At 39.5% G+C, this 17,902-nt stretch overlaps 1 protein-coding gene and 1 long non-coding RNA gene across 8 annotated transcripts in view; one reads left to right on the top strand and one right to left on the bottom strand.

Moving 5' to 3' along the window:
• Positions 1-17,902, bottom strand: part of LOC117233185 (cytohesin-1) — a 60,280-nt gene that overhangs the window by 38,572 nt on the left and 3,806 nt on the right. For 2 of the 7 annotated variants that reach the window (XM_033493241.1, XM_033493242.1), the window contains exon 1: positions 4,678-5,684. The exons of 4 other annotated variants lie outside the window; for them this stretch is intronic. In XM_033493241.1, the coding sequence (XP_033349132.1) occupies positions 4,678-4,875 (198 nt within the window). In that variant the 5' untranslated portion in view covers positions 4,876-5,684. Of the gene's footprint in view, positions 1-4,677; positions 5,685-12,233; positions 12,345-17,902 lie in introns of those variants that run through there. One more of the 7 variants, XM_033493245.1, reaches the window with a different exon arrangement.
• Positions 14,610-17,409, top strand: LOC117233194. Its single transcript, XR_004493275.1, has 3 exons — positions 14,610-15,524; positions 16,156-16,957; positions 17,033-17,409. It is a non-coding gene; the product is annotated as an uncharacterized LOC117233194 (long non-coding RNA).

Below are 17,902 nucleotides of genomic sequence, written 5' to 3'. Positions count from 1 at the left end.
CTATATTCTGATGCTTTTATAACCAACTATGACGCCATAATAAAACGATTTGTTTGTCGTACGATTTACGTCAGGACGTAACAAAGATTTATCTACTAGAAGGTGTCATAGGAAAAATTGACAGCTGTGATTCATATTCTTCGAATCAACTTATACTAGTCAATGCTTTATAGAGTACTTTAATTTCGCTATATGCTTCTCCGACGTTCGATTATCTAAACGCGAACTGTGTTTTGCACGAAGTCCGTACAACTTTAACGTATCTACCGTTCCACGCATAGATCTCGAGCCATGATCCGATGCTGCGTTACATAATTCGACATGAAGCAAAGACGAAACTTGAACGACTCCAAACGCGGAAATTGTCTCTTAACTCATAAACTGATCGAATCTAAAGATGTAATCGTGCTTACGTTCGAGTTAGATCAATTTGTTATGAAATTGCAAGTTTAACATCACATGCTACCACGAACGTTACCAATGAACGTTAAACTCGACCGCTATCCTTCTCACCTTCTTTAACAAAAGAGTTAACAGCCTTCCTTCCTACCCACAATCATTTCATACAGCCAGTGTCTTCTATACTTACAGACCTTTAAAATGCTGAATGACTTAATATCACGATATATATACGTAGTAAAGATTACTCGAGCAAATGCTTCTCCGGCTACTTTTTTCTACACACCACAAGCACGATAGTAGTAATCGTAGCACGTAGTACTCAATATTCGATACAGAGGCAGACACAACAAAAGACAGAAGCTTTCTCTGCCGAAATATGTATTTGTATCGCGAGGCATGCAACAATGCCGGGTATTGGCACCGATGGCTCGTCGCGAAATGTAATTTATGTAAAAGCGGCGTAGGTTCGCGCCGGACAACGGTGAAACTCGGAAACCGATCGACACACTTTTTCCCGTTGGACGATTTATGAGGACTCGATGTTTTAACGCCACGCAACACGACGAATAAATGCGACAGTTTTATCGATCGCAACACGCTGCAGGCCAACAAAGAGCAATAAACAAAGAAGGAGAGACAGAAGAAAAAATGGTACAAAAAGCAAAAAGAGAATGAAGAAAAAGGGAAAAGAAAGAGAAAAAAATTTCTCTGTTTCCTTTGAAACGATCGTCGCTGTTCCTATTCCCCACGGATCACTCGTTCTTTCCGACCGCCACCGAGCCACCCCATTAACCTAAAAATATTGCCGGCAACCACCAAGCTGAATAACTAATATCATAAAGTGTACCGCCGCGCACGTAACGCCACGATGTTACGTAATTTCCACGTGTACCACGATACACTCGATAAATCCATAAACTGGCAACGAACAAAGGAAGAACTGATACTTTTCTCCTCTCGCTTCGCTTTATCGAGGAGGTTTCCGATTAATCCGTATACCGCGAAATATTCAATGACACACAACTCGATTACCAGTACGCGATTCAAGATTCCACGGATTTCATTCGAGACTATTTAGGTCGGCGTAAATCCTCGATAAGCGGTATATACGAGATAGAAATCTCGACATTACGGTTCTCTCTCTTTCGCGTTGTTCGTTACCGAGGTATCACCGGGTCTTTCGAGATAGAGGAAGAAGATTTCTAGGAAGCATCGCTCTAGGAAGCGCGCGCGTGTTACGCGTTGATTTCACTGCGGCAAGGTCGTGCGACCGGCAAATTTCTTCGACGCCTGATCTGTGAACACGCAATTTGACGCGACCGTAAAAATTGATAGCCTCTAACAGCCTGCCATAGGGCAACGATTGCTAGCCGTTCTCACGATGCGTTTCGATCACTGACTTGTGCAGAGGTTCACGAAGATATTCCAACATTGTTCGATACTTGTTCGAATACGTTCGTAGGTTACTGTTCGTAGATCATTAGTGCCACGAGCAAGTACTTAGTACTCAGTGCTTAGTGCTTAGTGCTCAGTACTCAGTGCTCAGTACTCAGTGCTTACTGCTCAGTACTCAGTGCTTAGTACTCAGTGCTTAGTGCTCAGTACTCAGTGCTTAGTACTCAGTGCTTAGCGCTTAGTGCTCTGTACTCAGTGCTTAGTGCTTAGTACTTGTTACTTTAGTACTTTTAGTACTTTAGTGTTTCTAGTACTTGGTACTTTAGTACTTTGGTACTTTAGTACCTTTGGTGCCTTTAGTACCTTTAGTACCGTTAGTACTAAATAGGAACTTACGTAACGATAACAGAATATTGAAAGTAAAGCGAAAATGGGAAATTTTCTCATCGAAAAAAGATGTATCATACTTTTATCGCGATTTCAGGAAAAGCTGACTCAACTATCTACCGGTACTTCGTTAACAACTTATGCAATTAGATTACGGTTCTGCGAATCCGTTACTGTACGACCAGCAATTTTCCGATCACTATAAGCAAATAAAAAGTAAAAAAGTAATTATCGGCATTACAAACGAAATATCGAGAATAATTATAATTGGCTGCGTAATAGAATGGGAGAATGGAACGCAGGGTTGCGATTAGCTCAACGATCAAAGCAACCCTGCATCAAATGGCCGTCTATTTGCGTAAGATCCATTCGTATCCTGATTCTCTCTATAAATAAGTCACCCTGACTTGGTTCGTCTGTACGATCTTCGATTCGTGACGTCAGAAACATCATGGAATGATATTTTCGTCAGGAATGCGAAAGAAGCCTGGTGCCATTGTAAACGATCGAATCACGTCGTTGTTTACAGAGACACGGTGGTCTCCACTCGTTTAATTCATTCATACAGAAACGTTTTTGTTTTACGGAAGAAGATAACTATTTCGGCGAAGACCCGTTGAAAGAAACGATCGTTATGATCAAAAGATGAAAATTCACGATCGTTAGACGAAGTATTACAAAACTGAAGACAGCCTTTGCAACAGAGATACGATACAAATTTTGGCGAACCTATTTGTTTGGTTCAGTAGTGCAGTCCTAAGAATACAGAAGGCCATGCAATTCTATAGTTTCCACTAGCCTGCTTTTACCTTGTTACTGGTGTGTAGAAACGTTTATCGAAACTTTATTGATCTTTGTACTTTGTGTACACGACGTGGTGATGCATTATCGTTGAGAAGAGCAATGTAATAAGACAAGTAAAAAATGCGTAGTTTGCTTTGTCAGCTGTACAGCCTCCAAGGTACACCAAAGATATACTACTTGTATTGCAAACAAATGTTATTTACGTGGTGTGTATCTAACATCAATTGTCAAACAACACTTCGTCAAATCATTTATTTTCGAAATCGTTTCTTTTTATGGTTGCTACTATTACTTTGTCTCGCTAGTGTCTCGCAAATTACACACTTCTTGTTGAAACGATATGCAAAATAGGGACGTGTCATCCTTTTATTTCTTCTCATGTGTATGTTCGCGCGTAAGAACTTTGGCATTTTTTAGAAAATAACAAGTCTGATTCACGGAACGCGATCAGATGGACTTACTGATTTCGTCTACCGACTTCGAACGTCATCGAGCATATTCCCTCCAAAAATTACAAACACTTTTCTCACGTACGTAATATTCGTAAACACGTAGGAATTATAGACACGCGATTCCACAGATTTTCATCTTAAATAAATTTGAAGAAATGAAAATTGAATAAAAAATTGTTTCGCTCATCTCTCAAAATAACAATAACAAGTACTTTACGTTGCACATTTTACGTATTTTCTTATAATATATACATTCTGTTCTATATCTGACTCTAAATTTTTCATAAATACCTAAAATTTATACTCCATGAGTTATATGCTTTATTAGTCGACTGAGGTAGAATTAAATTTATTCTTATAGAAATGAAAACAAGTTTCGAGAGTGTAAGTGTACATCGAATTGGCTTCATCAGTGTTAAGTCCCTAGAAATAAATTTGGCTGGTCAGCCAACTCCAGAGCGCCACCGTACTCTTATTTTACATCGTTTCTCTGTTCTTAATAGCGTCCGCGATTTATTTAGGAAGCGCCTTTTGGCGGCTTTTCAATTACCGATCGTCGAGATCGGACACATACATCGATCGATCGCAGTTTCTTGTTTGAGTTTCAGTCGCTCGAAGTAACCGCGCATAACCTCAAAATTTTACCGCGGTGTTTCACGCGACGGTTGATCACTGACATTTGCTCAAATAAATTCAACATCTTGCGATCGTTTTCGGAAGTTTTCAGGAATCGTATATGCCACTTAAACAGACATATCCTTATTTTCTCTGATCGACTGACTTTACGCTTGACAGGAGCTGTTCGCGTGTTCAAGAAGGTAAATAAACAAAGAAGAATGTTAAGAAGAGATGTTGACATCGCTGACTATGATTCGACTGCACTTCATGCGCGTATTGAGTTTCACGTTATCGTGTAGCGATATATGTACGTACTTACTTCGATGATCAAAGCCGGTGTTTACGATTCAGAAATAGGCGGGAGTTTCTAAAAGCCCTTTGTAAACACAAAGCGCACCAACGAATATTTGCGCGTTGTTTTCGTTTATTCGCACGTAAATGTAAATAAAAGAAAATATAAATGAAGATAAATAAGATAAATCGTTTGTTTGATAAAATAAAAAAGTTTTGGAAAATACGCTCCTGCCAAATCGAGCAAGGCACGTGTAAGGAAATTTCAAGTGGGACACGTAAATCGTTCGAGGGATATAAGAGCAGCCAGACAGAACGTTCAACTAACCATAGATAATGTGCTAAGGTCCCATGTGCTCTTGGCCTGCTTTTGGTAGCCCTTCTTGTTCCTTTTGCCGGGTCTGCGCAAACTGGAAAACCATCCTGCGGCTATGGCGACGGCGCTAACGTCCCGACGGTTGTCCGTCTGCACGTTGCTACCGCGAACTTCGTCGAGGGCGTCCACCGACCTGCCGGTGAAAATCATGCTTGGCACCGAGTTCGCGTTGCCAAACTTCACAAACCAATGGAATTCGTTCCACTCGGCCCCCTTCACTTCTCCTGAACCGTGATACTTTCAGGAACAACCTAACCACACTTTCTGACACCATGCGCTGCATGCGACACTGTAGCCGTTCGATCTCGAGGGTGACATTGACATACGCTTCTATCGTTAACCGATCGTTAACGCGATCAAAAACGATCGCTCGCGTTACGAGTACTCGAGTAAACGTGACCCTTTGTCGAAAGAAACTGTCGACACGCGAGATCGAAGATATCAACGGTTCAACGACCCCGAATCAGTAATGCAATTCCTTCAAAATTAGTATCTTCCGATCGATCCACGATCGATGTTTCACTGACGCGTATTGACCACTACACGTGATAATCTATCAATAAACGCATCTAAAATTTCGAAAAACGTCTCGGAATTCCTGATCAAATAATGTTCACTCGTCTATCGATGAAAATATCGGTGAACGAAGTAAAAGTCTGAAGTGTAGAATTTTTTACTAAACCTTATTTATCACTTAACATCGATAAACTCTGATAAGTTGGAATGACAGTAGTCACGCGAGATGATACGAGCAATTTAAAGCTTCCGCGAGATTTAGAAAAAAACACTGTCGCACGATCGTTTTATCTTCTTAAAGTCGACTCTCTCCGATAACAACAACGAAAGCAGCGTAATTTTGACCGGAGACCGCGATTGTATAGGGTTAGCTGAGATCGTAATGCTGCGGGATAAAGAACGATCTGCCTCACGCAGCGGCTGCCGTGCGACTCGCGACAGCGAGCTAGAGTAAACGGTCGCGCTGGAAACGCGCTGGCGCCTCGTGGTGGACGCATCGTGAACTCAGTCACGCGTGTGCGAATACAGGCTGATTCTCGTAACTGGTATAACTTATAGCTTTCTTCTAAATAAAGATAAATGCATAGAAAATATTATTAGAATCGTTTGATGAATCGCTTATTCGTGTATTTAAAATATAAGAAATAAAACAATACTAAATTAAAAACGTTAAATACGTTCTATCGGTTAGCTGCTTGGTAAATATGTATACAGTAATAATGCGCAGAAACATGCAGATACGTGAATCCCAATTAATCACATTGACCTTTGTTTTTCACGAAGTATTCATTTCCATGATTTGTTTATTTTCTCAAGTGCATGGAAATTTTTATGTAAAGAACAATTTAATTAAAAATTCTTTTACGCGCGATACACAATCGCGGACGTACGCAGCATGAGAATAGAAAACGAACAAGGTTGCATCTTGCACAGATCCACCTACGGAAGAAATAAAACCGATACAACTTGAATTTTTCTGAATCGATCTACGGTTTCATTCTTTTTTCTGCCAAGGGTTTTTTTCCGTTCATCGCAAAAATGAAGTACGAGCCACTCCAATTGCAAGGAGCAGCCTGTACACTATACCACGTTTGCGGTGGCTCTCGTATGAGGTCAAACCGATCCTACTCTTCATGGGCGAAGTACGGTTTAAAAAGGCAGCGAACGCAGGCGCGCGGACCGCGGGAATTTCTCAATTGCATGATGCAGTATCTTCTCGTTACCAAAAGACTTCAGCAACGTAATTTCGGTCGTTTTAACGCGCTACAATATACCGAGAGCAGTGCTTTTCGAAAGATCGATATTTGAAGAACGATAGATATTTTTTATGGCGAGCTATATTTTTTGCAAGGATGTTCCAAGTTTCATTGCACCAGGTTCGCATAAATCAAAAGAAAAAAAAAAGAAAGAAATAGACTCTGTTCGAAATGAAATTTTTGAATGTATTGTCAAAAAGCTATAGTTTCAAAGTGTCCACTAAATATATATATACATATATCGTAATCGGCTAAAATTGTAAGTTGTATTTCTAGGAATACTTCATTCGAACGTTGAACATACAGGCAACACCAAGTGTACACTCTAGCACGCATACTTGCCGAAGATCGTGAAAAGAATGCTTCCGAGAACGAGACAGGCTGAAATTTCGCCGACTGCTTATCAATTGGAGGCGCTTGAGTGTCGAGCAGGGCGTTGACAGGCCACGGTTCAATGTGACCGTTTTATCTACTCGTCTGGGCTTCTTCGGCAAATTATTTCACCTAACTTTCACGTTACTTAGGTTACCACGCTATTTCGCGCAGCTATATACAGCACTCGCTTGAACGTCAATGTACGGTTCTATTTAAAGTAGCCATCTCGTCCATTGGAACGGAATTTTATCGAACGATTACGCTTTTCTACATATTAATATGTATATATTACGATGACAAAATTGAAAATTAAACATAGAACGTTCCCGCGAAAAACATGATACTCGACGAAGCTCCTTTTGCTTCTTGCTATCGAATTCGACGTCAAGTATCCATTGAACCGCATCAAGCATATTAAAAAACACTGATAAAAAATTTTAAATTAAATAACGAAGTGGGGTTCATTCGGACGCGGATTATCGTTTCTTCGGCCCCGTTGGTTCAACGGTCAGCAATATAATTTGCGTATGCTGCGAAAATTATCAAATATAACTCACATAGATCTCGCTCGCTACTATCCATCTTAATGAAAAAAATACGAAAATGCGCGCTGGTGTGGACAAGTGACGCGCTTCTCCAATAGTTAGCAACTAAATATATAGCTCGTTGATTAATTACTGCGTAATTGGGAAATGACCCGGAAAGTCGAAGCTGTAGATCGAATAAAACCGCTAGCAGCTCTATCGACGGAATTACAATGCAAATCAAAACATCGCATAATTCACCGTTTCTCAAATGCGTATCCTATTCGTAAATAACGACGTGTTCCTATTCTAATTCGGATTCCACTACTACGGGGCTGATAAATATCGTCGTGGGACGAAACGCAGAGAGAAAGAGGAATTCATTGCCGAATTGCTGATCACGAAATCTGCTCGTCGCAAAAAAGAATTGAATTCCATCCGCGTGATTCACGATTCACGGTTAGAAGAAACGAACGGAAGAAACGTTCGACTTTGTTTGCTCTCTTCTTTATCGGCTGACGATTCTTTCCCCACTCTAACCAGAGACGAAAAATCGAACGAGAAACAGATTACGCGTACAGCCCAATATTGCGAAGCAGCGAACAGGCGTTCATTCGCATTTGCAAACGATATCTCCTTGGAGTGATCGAATCGGTGATTCGATCACCGTGTTTAAACGCGATTCAACGACGTGTCGTCGTTGCACCTGCTACAGCTGCATCGTGAACGGGACGAGACGATTAACCAGGCGTGCACGCGTTTATCGCGTGACGGTTACGCAGATGCGCGCGCACGCCCCTCACCAAACTTGCCTCGATTTGTTTTGCTCGACTCGCACTGCATTTGACCAGAATTCGCAATTCGATATTTTCTAAATTGCATACGCATGGATTGCATGGAATAGGAAAACGTAACAAACGAGATGGTTCTTTCTCCGATTTGTACTGAATGGTTTTCAAGTATCGATTGTGCTAGCATACAGACATGTACGTACAATGGAATAATGAGAATGTACGTATAGCACGTCTCAGAATACATATTATTTATACCATATTATTTATAGCGAGACGCTTTTTTATTTTGATGCAATGCGAGTAAGGAAAAGATTCAATCAAACACAGGTAACAAAACGGCGAGAAAGAACGAATAAAAAGTTTATCGTCCGAAGCGAAGCTTTGGTAAAACGAGGAATACACGTTTTTATTTTTTCTGGGTATACGTTTTTCAGTCGTCAATCTCAATTACAACGACGAAATAATAATAGAACAGACACCCAAGGAAAACAAAGTAAAAAGGTTCGGGATGAATAAAAGTGCGTTCAAGAGGAGGGTAATTCGAATGGTAAAAGTGATTACCGCTGGCAAGATTCCCAGTTATGCGATAACCGAGGACACAATCTAACCGACAGAAAACAACAAAACAAACGAGTCTATTTTCTCTATAAAAGCAACGCGCAGGCGTTACACTGTTAATGATCCATTAACAAGCAATTTCACAGGTTTAAATAATTCCACGAAATCACGATACAAGCAAGCGGGTGTCGTTACTCGACGAAAGTGCACGCACGAGTGTCATGAATTTTGCTCTTTCAGTCCCAGGGGATGCCATATGCCGGTCAACGATGTAGGGTTCGCTGTTGCTCGCGTTCCATCACGAACTCGTCATAGTTCCCACCTCCAGATACATCATTAAATTTCCCAGAACGATTCCTAGCCGATATAAAATTACGTATACAAATCCGTGATCTTTTTTAATATTATTTTACTTTATTATTTTGCTTTTTTCGTAGAGAATTAAAAAATGCATCGAACGACGTATGACAAAATGTAGAGTTCCATTTAAGAAAATAGAGACGACCTTGAAACATTTGGAACGTCTCCACTTTCGGAGAAGACACATGCATCACGTGATGCATCATTCAAAATCATTACATTTTTTCCTAATTAAATTCTTTTTATCTCCTGCCGTTTTAACGTTGACTTGACCCCGCTGCGTGAGACGCTCCGTATAGATTTAGATATGTCCGTGGATTGATCACCGTGGGAAGCTGAATCTGCACGAGGTCTGTGTACTAATACGGTACAATAGAATAAGAATATCGACTAATAATATGCCAAGAGACCCGTCCACGAACTTGTTAACCGAACTGGCATTAGCTTTGATTCAGTCTCTGTCGAAGAAGGTAGGCTACTACGAACGTAGTCCAGTTTGTACGATCGATGCATCAATCCAGTCCTGATGTAATTTAGAGTTTTGCTATATCGTGAAAATTATTATACGCGCGAAAGGATACGCCCTATGACTCACGTTACCTATTAGCGTTACCACGAAGCACATCTACTAGTTATTGCATTGATATGTCAAGCTTCCTCCATAGGTGTTTGTCACTGTAATTTGACGATTTATTCTCTTTTAAGCGGTCGCATTAAATGGGCATCAAAAGAAATGACTTCGCTAAAGTGACTGGTGAATTTAAGAAAAATGTCAGAACTTGTGAAAAACCTTTCTCGCATATTTTTGAATGCTGTTTAATTTTTTGAGAAACAGTTCCCTCTTCTCTTTTATTTTACTCGATCAATGGAGTTCTATCTTCGAACGACCTTCGTTGTACGAATAATTTCTTGCACCATGGCGCAATACAATTTCTCGGAAGTAATCATATCGTCGTCGTCGTCGAGCTATTCAATTCACAAGTAAAAATAGACACGTTTGATTGCAATCACATCCTCCGATGGTAACGTAGTTTCATGCATACACAACTTTATTAACTTTACGTCGATCAACAGCAAGAAATTCCTATTTTCTTCTGAAGTTTTGAGATCGAGGAAATGCTCCATCGAAGGTGTAATACGATTGTTTCGAACAGCGAATAGTTCGCAAAATAATTATTTTCTGCGCAGCTGTTCTACTGCTTCAGAGCCATGTATCATACGAGAATATTATCAACGTCGAGACAAATTAATTTTCTTCATCCAGCTACGGAAGACACGCTTCGTGTCACGTCGTATGACATTCGATTTTGTGTGAATTCCTCGAATAACGGTATTCGATTGAAAGATCTTTACGCGATAATTTTTTTCATTCTTTTACTCTCTTAATATTGACTTTTCTTACGACCCATCAGAGAGAGAGTGAAAATTCTAAATAAAATAAACTGTTACATCACGTTACGTAATCAATCTCGGTAATCTGGGAACAAATTATTAATGGAAACGATACAGCTAACCGCAGTTAGAAATAAAAGAACATGCGAGCAACGATAAGGAGGCACTTGGACTGATTTGCATACGGCATTTTGAGTGCAACGATCGTATCAGCCTCGTTTGCCCCGTTTCGTGAAAACAAACTAAAGTTACGAAATCTTTCTTTTCGCATTACGCTGATAATCTATCTTAAACACATTAACTGCAGTGATACGCAATTTGCATGAAACTCGAATGTCTTGGAACCTAGGAAATATTCGATCGATGTATAAACGTTCGATCACGTACGATCCACTGCAATTGATTCTAGAAACTTCGACTTCGGTACACGAATTTGCCAATTTTATTTTTTCGAAATTACAACAGGCAACGAGGCGTGAAGCAAAATTTTGCGGTTACCTAGAAGAAAATCGAAAGTGGCGACTTTCCAAGAGCGAGCGAAGTCGAGGGAAAGTTTTTGAAACTACGGTATAGAGAAATCGGAAAGAATCGGACGCGAGATGAGCCGGAGATATCGCGGGGGGGTGGGAGAAAAATGAGTTCTTTTTTCCTCGGTATTCACTATCCATCGCGGCTAATAAAATCGCAGCAGTCGCTTCGAGGCCCACTGACCCGATTCCCATTCCTCGCTTTTCATATTTTCCGTGGCCGAGACGCGTGCAAATTGAACTTTCTAAGTACGTTTCTGCACGAATCGGTCAACGAAGAACGCTGAAATCAACAGGTCTACTAACATGACTTTGTAACAAACGCCAGTCGTACACGGTTATTTTCAAACCGAAACGTTTAGGTTCGTCCGTTTTTATCTCACATTTCAAATATGTTAAATAAGCAACAATGAGATTAGAATGCTTGGAGGGGAGTCGAAATAAATATAGGTATAAGGTAGAAATTAATTAAAACATTTTCGGGGATAGATGCATCGATATGTGTTAAGATTTTGTGATGTCATGATAATTGCCGATGCGATTGCACGAGACTTTCGTCATTCTTGCACGCGCGGAAATCACGGCGAACGATTCTATTTACATCGCTAGAGTAATAAGCAACTTCGAGAACGACCTCAAAGTTAGCCAAATATTTATGATTTAATCGTTCGCTGCTTCGTTTCCAGATCGATTTCAATTGTCAATACGATCGTCACTGATTGACTCTTGCATCATCTTTGTCTCCGTATATCTTTGAATACTTCGTCCTCGTGTTTTGTTATTTAACGCAATAGCTAAAGCTGACACGATTCGTCCGAAATCAACTTGCCGATCAAGATCCACGGACAATCATCCTTCCATATCGAATTGATATAAAAGTTCAATACAAAAAAGAGCATGATCTTTAAGTCGAAGTTCGAAAAATAAGATTATTTCTGATCTTTTGAAAGGTCAAAACCGTGACCTTGGATGGCAATCGATTTCAGACCGATTTTAATACGCTCGATGGATTAGTAATCAAAATTAGACTAAAAGATATAAACTTGCCCTTCCTGCGCAATTAATATTGAACAAAACAAAAATTATAGAAACAGTAGAGTGATGACGTTGAAAACACGCTGTCAATAGGAAAACCAGACACACACACATCATAAAACGAGCACCAGGAAATCGTATCCAAACAAGCTTTATCAGAACGAAATTCACCTTTCGAGCTCGTTTGCCAGGGCAGAACCAGATAACGGAGCACGAGCAGCAGCAGAGCCATCCTCGTCCGCCGCCACAACGAGAGCTTGACGTCATGGATGTCGAGAGTCAGGATCCACATGGATCAGACGACGGACCGCTAGATCGATTAAATCCATTTAGGAAGACCGACGAGCGCAAGAAACACTGAGGATATTCAGCATGCGACTTTACCGATTACATATCTAGTCGACTCTCTTTTTTCTCTTTTGCCGATCGTGTTTACACTCGTTTGCTTCGTTCCCGTCTATTGCTCCGTGGAACACGTTGAATGAAAGGCGTACGCGCGAGATCAATAGAAACGGAAACGATGAAAAGGTTAGGGATAATCGATATCTACCAGCGCACCGATGTCTCTGTAATTGGAACTGAAAGGGAACGTAACGCGACACGTGACGCGTATCGTACCGAATCCTTTGTTGATAGCTGCAACCTTGTTGCGGGTTACGCTGAGAACCCCTACGAGTGTTATCGCGACTGAACGATACCTTGATTTACGTTTAATTACGTTAAACAAAAGATGAAACCCGCGAAATGTCAATAGTAGCTTAATCGGAGGGAGATGTTTATCGAGATTCCTCGTGGCTAATTTCTCAGTTTCGATCGGTAAGATGCTTAGAAAATGATACAGATCTCCGTACGAAATAAATAGATATTGATAAGTAGACTACACGCGTGTGTTATGTTTTGTAAATATTTGCAGGAACTAAATCAATGTTCGATCATAATGCTCGAGAACTTAGTTCCGGCAACTACCAAAAACTCGATGCTATACGTCAATATCGTTGGTACTCCTCGACCTCACTAGCATGAAGAAATTCATCCATCAAACTTTTTAATTAGGTCGATCAAAATCAATTACTCGTTTATGGGGACAGTGTTAATAGATTAATTCCCGACGTCGGAAACTTTAACGTTACTCTATATTCTTCGATATTTACCTTTTCTCTCGGAAGCGTCGTAATATAAAATGCGCATGCGCGCAAGCGTCTGTTATTTTATAGAAATTATACGAGATGTATAAGTAAACGAGAACACTATCAATTATCACGGAAACGTTTTATCATAAAGACGACATCCTGAAATTTTTGTGAGGGCAGATATGCGCGCGTGCCAAGCGCCAAAGATAGATAGCAGTCAGGAATTTTTAGGCAATCGGTCATTTGTTCGACCATAAGGTAAACACGATGCCCACCAACGTAACTACGGATAAAAAAGAAAATCATTCGATTCGCCCTCTATGAAACATTATTGCAGCTATCAACGTGTCTTGTTTATGCTCGAATGTAATTATCAAAATTACATACAATATGAAACACATTGTGAATTATGGGAAGTTTGTGCAAAAAAATATTTAAGATTCGATATTAGAGGTTATGAACTCTCATCGATGCTTACATGCAAATACATACGAGGTTAAAATATTTTTCGTGTCTTTTAATAGTTTGCGAAATACTGATTTAGAAATTAAGATACAATGTTTTTCTTATGTAAAGGGAATATTCCATTCATATTTCATACTAAATAAGGAACACAAACGATAGGTAATTATTTATGTTACTCATTGATAACATACGTGTATATGCGAATTGTTCGAATGAACTTGATGACCTGTGTTCAAAGTCAGTTAATATCACGACTTCAGACTGTCTTACATAATAAAGAAAAAAGAAAGTTTAGAATTCATGTTTACAAACATAAGATAGAATTGCGTATGTGGCGCCCTCATGGTTCGCGACTGTGAACTTAAGCAATCGATAACATAGAAATCTAGTAACGACTACATTACCATTCAAACATTTGTTATTAAACTTATCATTATTAAAAAAGACATGCATTAATCTTTGTCCCACAGATTTTTCATTTTTACAGACCTATTCAAACGGTCAAATTATTAATTGCAGCTGGATATTAAATTTCAAAATTGGATCTACAAAATTACTACGGGACTATAAACTATCCTCATTGCTTATATCAACTATATTGCTATTCACGATAAACATTTCACGTAATAAGACACGAACTCATTTTACGTCGTAATTGATATTTCAAGTTGCAGGAACTGGTGCATACTGCCATCTGACAAGGCAGCGGTAGTCACTCGGACGACAATCGCGATTACTAATTGAACGTTGCTAATTGTCTAGCACAATCCGTCCAACGGTACTTCAAAGCTGCATACTTCGTTGCATTCCCGTGTTCGTTTTAAGTCTCCACCGAAGTCATTGGAGCCAGTTTCCCTTCATAATGAGTTTCCCTTACAAAGCACTCCGACGTCTATTCAATTTCCTCGGTGTTATAGATCTTCCTCCCTCGAGAAATAACGGTTTGCCGCGCGGTAAGTGCAAAGGAAACGTATAAGAAGTCTATTGTTACCGACAGAAGAGGACAGGAGAAGCACAGGTAAGCCAGACTGAATAAGAAAAGAAACTATCTATGATCTATATCATGGGTTTTGGCTCTTTAAAGTATAACGTTAAGTAACTGCTGCCAACGAATGGGCTCTTTCTATTCCCTAATAAACTTCCTTTTAGTTGACTCGTATGACATTACGATTCGATCAACTCGTGGTAGTTTGACCAATTTTCGTATCATGCAATCTTTCCCTTTTTCTAAAAACCGCTTTTCTGTCTACGAAATCTGGCATAACAATGTGCTTATAACAACATTACAGTTTTCTTCGCAATTAGAACTCAGAATTAATTTCAGAAAATACTTAATCCAGAAAATACTTAAAAAAAAATAAAAGTAATGAAAAAACGATAAAGAAACTCAAAAAATCGAAGAGTTTCTTCGAGTATAGGATGAAAGAAGTGTGGAGGATTTTCCTGAGCGAGACTAAAGGCGGTTCAGAGCGCAGCTATCGAAGAAGTCTAAGCTCGATCCCAAGATCCTCTTTCCATAGATGGACCCGTGGGGGATAAAAAAAGCACCTGACCAGTCTTTACCCGAGACTCGTCTGCGGACGAGGATTCCCGCTCCCTCGGAACCTATGTCTACCATGGAGGACACAATGAGAACACGGTGCGCGCACAACAACAGCAGGTTGCGCGTCCATTTAAAAGGAGAAACGTAGGTACAATGCACTCCGCGTAACAAAACGGACGTCCACATAGACACGGAGAAACGCGACGAGCTGCTCTGAGCCGATGTTCGATGAGCGTCTATCTCGCTAAATAGTTCAAGCTGTTGTTAAACAACCGTTTATAGGAAAAACCTATGTGTTCGACCAGGAACGCTTAATCGCATAGAGTAAGTTTCTTTCTCTCTCTCTCTTTTTCAATTAACAAATAAAACACAGTCCAGGTTGAAATTATGAAAATCGCACCTTAATTTTTCCTGATTTGGTATTTAATTTAACGATCATTGAATGTTTGGTCAATTTATCGTTTGCGAAAATGCATCGTTTGAAACATGTAGAATGTACCGAGTTTCCAACATACGGTAAAACACTACTCATTCGAACGAAATATTTTCTTTTCACCATTACTCAAAATATATATATACAGGGTGGTTGGTAACTGATGGTACAAGCGGAAATGGGGCGATTCTACGCGAAAAAGGAAGTCGAAAATATAGAATAAAAATTATTTTTTAATTTTTTTTTTTTTTAATTTTTCCATCGAGACAACGATCTACAGTGAGATCCGTTATAACGAGACGCGATAAAGTGCACGCGTACCGAGCGAAAATTCAAAGTCGATTTTCTCGAAAACAAAGCCTCGAACGAAAAATTTGTATTCTATATTTTCGACTTCTTTTTTCGCGTAGAATCACCCCCTTTCCGCTTGTACCATCAGTTGTACTTGTACCAACCACCCTGTATATGTTTCGCGAGTTACATATTTTCACTTTATCATTTTAATTATAATTCTGCCGGAAGGTGGTAAATTCAAAAAGCAAACGACCTGTTCAGACTTCCAACTCACTGTTTTCTATCCGTCGAAAATTCCCAGACTACGACAACAGCTGACGATACATCGAGAAGACCCCGAGACACCTGGCCAAGGTACGAGGCATGGCAAAAGTCGATGGATATCTTTCCCCGGAAATATACGAATATTTCACAGCCCCAAGCTCCCTTTTCATTCGTCCCCTTATCGCGATTATTATTGAAAGAAACACTTCGGAACGGAGCACGAATTACCGATGAAGCAAAACTGATAGTGACAAGTGAGATCATTTCTTGTTTATTACGATAAGAGAGCCAGTTGAGAAACTGAATCGTTGTTCTAACGCGGTCACGTTTATTGTTCGTGATAATGCACAGCATCAGCTTCCGTAGGCTAACTGTAATAAACGTAACAAGGGCACGATACATCGAACATGCGATTTTTTTTTAACGAGTTCGAAATTCGTTTGATTCGTTGCCAGCAAATATTCGCTTCTTACAAAAGATACAACTTGCGCGACGAAAATTACCAAATGGTAACTATATGAAATACGTACGAGGACGAAGGTTGTTAGTGAAAAAATATCTTAAGACCGATTTATTATTAATATCGATTGGCAGTTTGCTCGCTGTAGCCACTGACGTTTACCAATCGAATCTACGACTTCCTATATATATGATAAAACATATTGTTTTTCCGAGTGCAATTTGTTTTTAAGATTAATCAGTAGCTTCTTTGCGTTGATGTTAATGTATGTCAATGTGAGTGAAACAATAATACGTTTTGCTACTTGTACGTATGTTAACATTCCCTATCCATTCCTTTAATTGCTGAACAAGCGGTGATCAGTATCCTTTCTGTTTGTAGTGTTTTCTTCTGATACTTCTATCTTCTACTTCTATATCATTATTGTGTTATTGTTGAGTTATTGTTGCCTCGTACAGAATTATTTTGTATAAGACATTTCTTCTGCACGGTAAAATACGTCGAATAAAACACTTTACTTCTTGGAGCAATAGTAGAAAGGTAAGAAGGATAATAGAAAATTTACTTAGATTAAATAGAAGAAAATTGAAAAAGTTTCTTAAACGGTGAATATAAGTAAATTTGTGCGAAAAGAAATTGATTATTCTTTACCAATAAACCGTAACAGAAAAAGACTCAAGCCCGTTAACTCCTGAAGAAGTTCAACAATGTTATTATATATCATCATCGTATCATCATATACTATACAGGGTGGTTGGTAACTGGTGGTACAAGCGGAAAGGGGGTAATTCTACGCGAAAAAAGAAGTCGAAAATATAGAATAAAATTTTTTTTTTAATTTTTCCATCGAGACAACGATCTACAGTGAGATCCGTTATAACGTGCCGCACGCGTACCGAGCAAAAATTCAAAGTCGATTTTCTCGAAAACAAAGCCTCAAACGAAAAATTTGTATTCTATATTTTCGACTTCTTTTTTCGCGTAGAATCACCCCCTTTCCGCTTGTACCGCCAGTTACCAACCACCCTGTATATTTACTTTCAAGTTTCATTGAGGATGCATCATTATTACAGAATTAAACGCAAAATGGGAATATGAGTATTATTATATAGTAAAAATTACCGACGTCGAATATTTTCCCATTAAATATCTCAGCTTGGTAACGTAGCCAAAAAATCGAATAAACTAGGTTTCGATAGGGCACGTTCTTCGCGGGCAAACAAATAACACGAACGGATAACAAGCAGAACG

The sequence above is a fragment of the Bombus vosnesenskii genome, unplaced genomic scaffold, assembly GCF_011952255.1.
Source record: "Bombus vosnesenskii isolate JDL3184/JDL3185 unplaced genomic scaffold, Bvos_JDL3184-5_v1.1 scf7180000013295, whole genome shotgun sequence".
In the NCBI taxonomy this organism is placed as follows: Eukaryota; Metazoa; Arthropoda; class Insecta; order Hymenoptera; family Apidae; genus Bombus; species Bombus vosnesenskii.
This window is presented reverse-complemented; position numbering and strand designations above follow the sequence as displayed.